Source organism: Buceros rhinoceros, unplaced genomic scaffold (assembly GCF_000710305.1).
Source record: "Buceros rhinoceros silvestris isolate BGI_N320 unplaced genomic scaffold, ASM71030v1 scaffold15889, whole genome shotgun sequence".
Classification (NCBI taxonomy): domain Eukaryota; kingdom Metazoa; phylum Chordata; class Aves; order Bucerotiformes; family Bucerotidae; genus Buceros; species Buceros rhinoceros.
This window is the reverse complement of record NW_010431038.1, coordinates 2,566-10,377: the sequence shown is the minus strand read 5'-3', so window position 1 is coordinate 10,377 and position 7,812 is coordinate 2,566. Positions and strand designations below refer to the sequence as shown.

Sequence of the window (7,812 nt, the reverse complement as noted above, 5' to 3'; positions counted from 1 at the left end):
AGCAGGAAGATTAGGGTGTGCAGAAGACAAATTACCAGCATTTGTAAAGTGTCTTAGCTCCATCCACTCACTAGTATTCCTCAAATCTGTAAATGTGGGACCAGATCCCATTTTTAGTCAGGAGACAGGAAGCAGGCTTTACTGGGCATGTGAATTGATATTTCTATTTTCAAATCAAAAATTTGCATTTTATGAAGACGACACTCAAGTTTGTTTTGCTGCATTACAAACTACTGATAGACACAGACAACAAAAAGATCCCAAAGCAATGCTTTACCTGCAAAGGTTGGCCGTTTCTCTGACTCTTGCTCCCAGCATTGTTTCATTAAGTCAATAATTTCCACTGGACATTTATCAGTGATCTCTTTTATGTCTGGTCTGTTTCCATTCATGATGCCAAAGCAAATCTGGGCTTCATTTATTCCATCTGAAAATAAAATTTCCTATCAGATCCTGATCATGGGTTTTGCTACCTTTCCGGAGGTAAAAGAAATAGTGAAGCAGCACTTTGTGTGTTTGTGGAGATGTAAAAGAAGATTTCAAAGAACAACTACTGATGTACAGTCTCAAATCTCTCACATTAGTGAACTTGAATCCACTACCCTAATCTAAGATTAATAGACTCTCTTTAATATGTAGACATGCCTAGTATGAGTAAAGGTGACAGATCTAGCTCTCTAGATCCTGAATTTGAGTAATGTTTTGCACGATGTATGAAGACAAGCGTGGCCACGCAGGCAATGTTTAGCCATTCAGCCATGTTAGCAAAAAATCCACTCAACATACAAACACGTTATTCTGGAATTGCACAGTCTGCTCCTGTTGTGCTACATGAGTACATTACTGCATGTTGAGAAACTACCACCACACAGCTGAGAAGCAGTAACTGGCTGTGTGACCATTCCCGTTAAAAGAAAAACCACATGTAACTAGCCCACCTGAGGAAACAGCGTATCAAAGTTTCCACTGCGGCCTGCTCAAGGTTTGTCTTAACTGCTGAGTGCAGGTTTATACCCACGCCATGTTGTTACGAAGAGATTGGGCTCATGCTTGCATTTCAATCCAGGTGTTCTTGTCCACCTTAGAAGTCAGAGATGATGCAACTAATGGCTTTTACTGGCCATGAGGTGACTAACAGATGCTATTCTTGAGCATAGGCAATTTAATCTACTAATCTTAATTTTATAACTTTAAATGCCCAACATTTGTCACTTAATTTTGTGATGGAGTCCTTCTGGAAGTAACTTACGTTCATATGGCTCTTTGTTAGCAAAAATTGCCCAAATCACTATGCCGAAGCTGTAAACATCTGATTTCTCCACAGGTTTTACGTTAACACAGCGTAAATGTTCAGGGGCCATATAGAAAAGAGTGCCAGCATTGTTCTGGCAAGTGCTCTTCATTTGCTTCTGTCGGACAGTCTCTTCTTGGGTCAGACGACTCCAGTTCTTAAAGGAGGCAACACCAAGATCTGCAATCTGAAAAATGAGACACATCAGAGCTAGTGCTGTGATGAGATAGACGAGTATGACATGCAGTGCTCAATTTTATAAAGAATACCTGGTAATAACTTCTCTAAAAATGAAACACTAGAGAAGATGCAACTACAGGAAAGGAAAACAAACTACTTGCTGTTTTATGGTTTGGTTTTTGGGGGGGGGTTGTTTTTGGTTTTTCCCCTAAATAAAGTATCACTGCCAACTGGTAACCATTAGGCTGAACCTTCATTATTAACTTAATCTCACTTGGAACAGTCACACATTGTAAAGAAAAAAAGGCTTGGTGTTGCCCACATGGACGATAACGATCTAGATCTGTTTGCAGTGCTCGTAGCAGAACAGCAGATCCAGGAGAAGCTTTAAAATCCAGAAGTAATCTATGAGATGGGCAGAAATCCCTCCTCCCTCACTTCCCTTTCTGTTTAGATTTCATTTAACTCATCTTCCTCAGATCTTCCTACACAAAGGAGGTGAAAGAGGATCTAAAATGATATGATGTGTATGACAAAGAGGCATGGAAAAGGAAAGCATGGAACAAGTTTAAAACAGGGATACCTGGGTACTGCTTGACAAGGTGACATTACTGAAGCCTGGGGGTGCAGTTTTACAACTAGACTAATTCCTGATGGAAGGAAGTAATCCTTCTTTCCTTTACCCATAGCCTCCTGAGATGTGCTCCCTCTGCTCCGCCTGTTCCAGCACGGACATTTATCTCACACTGGGAAGACCTACTGCAGGGCACTCAAATGGCTGAACCAAGAGCTCCCCAACAGAAGGGTAGCTCTGCCAGCAAGGTAAATAGTAATCTGCTGGTTTGGCCTCCTAAATCCGGGCAGGGTGGTCAGATTAGCACCAGTGCTAACACAAGGGAACAGGAGGTCAACAGAAGAGGAAAACTGGAAGAGAATGGGACTGCCTCTCTTGGCCACAGGCAGCTGTCAAACTGAGTTATGTAACCCAATCACGTCAGATAAAACTGAAGTGATATCTTGCCTCTCTCCTAACTCACTTTTCTTTCCCTCTTGTTGCCTCTAACTAGCTTATTGTTTCTCTTGAGTTTCTGAAGCTTTGGGCTAAATTTAGAGGTCACGTAGTGAGAGGAAGAGGAAAATCTAAGTGACATCCTGCTGAGAAAGGAGGAGTCCAAGTTCATGTCTACAAGTGAAAGGAGGTCTAATGTGATAGAGGAAGATATAATTCTTTCTACATTTGCAGTTTTCTAGAACAACTATTTCCCTTTATAAATATTGGCAAAGTCAGACACAATCAAGCAGACAGATTGTACAACAGCTGCCTTTTGATCAAGCTGCTTCAGGAAGTTTGATCTGATTCTGAATTTGATCCTGGGTACCAGTTCAGTTGGGCAGTGTGATGACAGCCTAGTTTTGTCCTGTCCATATAAGCAAGCTAAAACCTTAAAAAACATCTAACTCACATTTAAAGCAGATCATTATTTTTTTTATTATTATTTTTTGGAAAAAAAAAAAGATTATCTGCAAGCTGCTCACAATGCACTAGGACTTGATTCTATATTAACTTGGTCAAAAAACTTCTCACTAATTTACATGCGAAAAATAGCAAAGACAGAGTTCTCTTCATAGGAATTTATTCTGTAATTTCCAACTGTAATGAGGTGATTCCAGCAACTCACCTGGACCAGAGGCAGGACATTTGATGAGGACTGCTGACAATTCTACTCGGGTTTTTTCAGCAGTAGGATCTGTATCTATGTGTCTTGACCCAAAACCCCACTAGAGGGAAGAAGGACAGAGACAAAAGAGGAAAAGATAATAGACAAAAGAAAGAAAGGAATAAAAAGGAGGAGGTAAAGGCAGTTGGAGAAATTACAGCAATAAAGGACAAAAGACAGGATCCACAAGACATTCTGTTTTGTTTCGGTCTCTGTTTTGTTTTTTCTTTCTAGCTGTTCTGTTATTTGTAGTTCTCTAATTCTCCGCAATATCTTTTTTTAATACCCTTAGTGATTTATTTTTTTGGTCACTATGCAAATCTCAGGGGCAGAGATTGTGTAGGCTGCCATGCTTCAGTGGTCCACTGCTAACACTCTCTCAGCAATAGCTCTCTAGACTACAAAGGAGTTCATTACCAGTCAGGAATACTAACCAATGCAGCTGAAATGGGTTCTTCAACCCTAATCACCGGCTTCCTCCATTCTAACACGTACCTTAATGTGGAAGTCTGTGTCCACGAGGATGTTTTCTGGTTTTAGGTCCTTGTGTACGAAGCCTTGCTCATGCAGGTAAAGCATTCCTTCTGTGATCTCCAGCACGAAACGCCCTTTCACTGACAAAGGCACGCAGAGCTACAACAAAGCACAAGAAATACCGTCTATTAGAAAATGCTACTACAACCATCAAATTAAAAACCAATCTTTAAAAAAGTCTATTTATTAGTCCCAAGAGTACCTCTGCTCAAGCCATAGTACAAAAGAACTAAGGTCCTTCTTCAATCTAAATTTTTTGCAGTGAAGTAATTCTAGAGTTGGTCCTACGTACAAAAACTTCTTTAGAAAATTCTCCACGTATATCCTATTCTCCACTTATATCCTTTAACTTTGAACCTATAACTGTGGTCTGCTCCTCTGTGATAAGGAAGAAAGCCATAGCTGTCCTCAGTTGTCTCTAGAGAAGGTGGGGCTGCCGCTGGCTCTTTAATATAGAAACGAGAATAAGAAATTGATGACTCTGTTCTCTGGAGGTGGCAGTAACATTCTGTCCCTTTCAGGCATTTTATCAGCTCTAAGAAACAGCAAGGGATGAAGCAATGCACTGCTCACTTTCTGGAGCACTTTCATCATGTTCCCCCGGTCCACATACTCCATCACAAGAGAGTAGTTTCCATCTTCCAAAATAATACCGAGCAGTTTTACCACACGGTCATGCTGCAGTCTGTGCATAATCCTGCCTTCTTCAAGGAGCGAAGCGTTGTATCTGCAAAGCAGAAATTACACTGAACTTAGGTGCCAGGCTAGAAAGAACACAGGGATGAAAATGCAGTGGATTCGTAATGAAAACGATGGCCAAAACCATCAAAATCCCTAGAGCCACTGTAAGACAAACTCTGCCTTTAACTGGTTTTGGATTGATACAGCTTTGCTCATGCCAGGTTATATTCTCTAAGTCTCAACTGCCTTGCACAGAGACTGTCTGCTCAGCCCGTTTTTAAGGCCTGCTATTCAGAAAGTCCGTAAGCAGGTGCATGGCTGGTCGAGAATGCCCAAATCCCTGAGCTGGGCTGGGATCAGGACAGGACAGAGCAGGGCTGAAAGAGCCTTTGGACAAGGAGGACCAAGACACCCTCCACTGCCTCTTGTATGGGAAACTTCACAGGTCTCTTTCCCAAAGAGACTGGTAGAAGGTTAGTATTTCTGTTGACATTCAAAATGGATTTATTACAGGGGAACCAGCCACACAGTGGACGGTCATAACATTTACTACAATTACTGGTTTAGGATTAATTCAAAGCCTAACTCTTTAATGGGGCCTCAGTACAACCCATCAATAGCTACACAGTAATCAATAGGTAGACAGCTGGGAAGCTCATCAAGGGTGTTAAAGAAAGATGAAATAGTCCAATTTTTACTATTGCTCCTGTTCTAGTCATAGAGCAAACAGATGTAAGAAAATTTTGAGACTGTGTTGCTCACTAATGCTTTCCTACCCTGTGACTTAAAAGGAAACTGCTTTCTCCCTCTGTGTTCCTCTAGTACCAGAGAAGAAAGTGGCTGTTTTGTTTGTACTAGGCTCAGTTATAAATTTGCTTAAGACCTCTGGTACAAAACTTTAAGGAATAACAAACTTATGAGCCTATGTAGTGAGAGAGTAAAAATACAAACCCAAAAATAAATCAGGCAGGCTTGTCCCTTTTCACTATGTTCATCCCAAACTGCCAGTGCAGTTTGCAGACTACTAGAACCTCCTAAATCACTTTTCATTGGCAAAATAAAAACTCAGTCATTTTTTAATATTATTATAACCCAAGCTAGAAGAACATCGGGTTTTGTGTCTCTCTCGTGGATGACTCGTGGAAGAGTTTTAGGATTGCTATGGCTCTGAGGCAGTAGAGCTGCAAGGTGACCTCCGAAATGTGAATCCACCAAAATCAACAGCTGATTCAATCCTTGAATTAAAACAGCGGGCTTGGCTCACTCCCCTTCTTCTCAAGGGAGAGAGGGTTACATTCTTGGTATTACACATGTGGGGATGGAGTCCTACTGATAGCTTGTGTGTGTTTAGTTCCTAGTGGACATCTACAGTTGGACAACTGTATTGAAAATTGTTCTGCAAGCATGAAAACATCATGTGCCCACTGAGTTCCTGCATTTCCTTAAGTACACAAGAGTCCTCTCGATTCTTAACAATTTACGGTAGTGCTCACTTTGCAACCAGGAACTTCACTGGAACAATGAGTTAAAACTAAAGAAGTTGGCTTGTCAGGGAAAAAAGGAAAATTTGCAGGATATCTGCTAGTACTGTCTTAGAGTATTTTCCCCACACACAGTATCTCCAGAATTCAAAGACGTGAAATGATTACACCATATTTAGAATTATCTCCATTGAGTTGAGAGGATTCCTTACACTAACTGCAAGATAAAAACCAGAACTAAGATCTGTAACTTACTCAGTGCGCTGGGGTCCTGTATACACTTTTTTTAATACTACATATCCATGTTTCTTGTGAAAACATAAGGAAATTGTTCCAAATCCTCCAGCGTCTAATTGTTTTTTTTCAAGCAAATCCTGGGTGTTCATGTGGATGTCTTCCAGAGACATGTTTGCAGTCTTTGTGGCTTAGCAATTAAAACAAAATCAAGTAACCTCGTGCTTCTGGGTCTGTAGGATAAAAGAGAAGAAAGAAGTGTCATTATCAAGTATTTATCTGATCCACTAAGTAAGTGTCTATGTAAGGAGTGGGACACAGCATATATTTTTGTGACCCTTACGAACAAAGGGACTTGGTTTGAAACCAGAGATGATGTGGTTCTCACAGGATCAGGCCTACAGACCATGATAATTTATGTTGTCAACCCATTACAGTTACATTAAGTAGATGTAAAACCATTTCTTCACCTGAGGATCTCAAAGTGCCGTTAATAAATAGTTTCTATCCACATAACATGCAGAGATTAGTACTGTCCCTATACTTCATGTGCAAAAACTGAAACCCCCAAAAATCAAGGGCCACGGTCCCAAAGCGCCTAATGATTCTGACAGGGATCTTGTTTTCTGAACTGCCGGAACGTGGGCCTGTCAGGTGCCCAGATACTTACTTAGCTCTAAGCTACCTTTTAGGCGTCTTTGCAAATACAGCTTTAAAGTGTTTGCTTGAGCTTAAAACAAAACAAACGAAAGGTTTCTCTGGAGGGTGAAACGCAGAACCCAGCTTCTGTGGGAAACTTATTTTCACAGCATTTAAGGGACAAGTGCTAGGAAGGACTATGGTGGGGAAATAAGGCAACTTCTATCCTGCCCCTCCTGGATGCCAGAATAATTTTAAGTCTTTGACAAAGCTGTGGTCTCTCAGGAGGTCAAACCTTAAAGGCTCAACAGCTGGTACCGTGGGCACACACCAGCCAGCTGCATTGCTAGTGTAAGTGCAAGCCACAAGCTCTGTTTTTTTCTTCACTGAACTTTTACCTTAAGCTTGCTAGATCAGGTAAGGAAAGAGTTTGCTGAGAAAAGACAAAGTCCAAGAGAATATCAGGGCTGCTCTGTTTCCATTTGTCTTGGGTGACTATGACACAGATTTACAGAGATGGGAGAAAGGCACCATTTCAAAGTGCCTCTATCTGCAACAGCAGATTGGCTCATTCAGGTAATTAAGAGCTCCAAATAGTGTAGCAAAGGATTCTCAAATTTATGAGACCGACCTGTGAGTGCTAATTCCTGCAGACTACTGTGCACCTGAATCACCAAATCTCTAACTGCACAGATTGCTTAATGTGGCTATGGTCATCAGCTGCAGCCCTATTAGCTGGAGCCTGGGAACTAGGGAGGAAGGGAATGTTCTGTTATCTCTGATCACTGTCGAGGTCATCCATTGTGCACGCTTCTCTTGGCTCTGGCATTTGGATATTCTGTCATACAAGGTCTCTCCTGAGGATAGCAGTCTTCTTACTGGTGTGTATCTGTCGAAAGTGTCTGAGGGAAGAGAGGTATTTCTGTGCAGATTTGGAAACTGTCTGGTCAGTTCAATACTGCCAAGCCAAAAGAGAGAGAAGTTAGTTTAAAAAAAAAAAACCAACAACAAAAACCTCTGCCTGTAGAGGAGAGAAGCAAGAGCTTCCTCTTCC

General features: G+C 41.3%; 1 protein-coding gene across 1 annotated transcript; it reads right to left on the bottom strand.

The window, feature by feature from the left end:
• Positions 1–277: 277 nt before the first annotated feature.
• On the bottom strand, positions 278–6,352 carry RIPK1 (receptor (TNFRSF)-interacting serine-threonine kinase 1; the record flags this gene model as incomplete). Its single annotated transcript, XM_010143276.1, has 5 exons — positions 6,141–6,352; positions 4,297–4,450; positions 3,685–3,822; positions 1,250–1,478; positions 278–427 (listed from the first exon to the last, which is right to left on the bottom strand). Coding segments are annotated over exons 1-5 (823 nt in total), but the record flags the coding sequence as incomplete, so codon positions are not given.
• Positions 6,353–7,812: the final 1,460 nt, after the last annotated feature.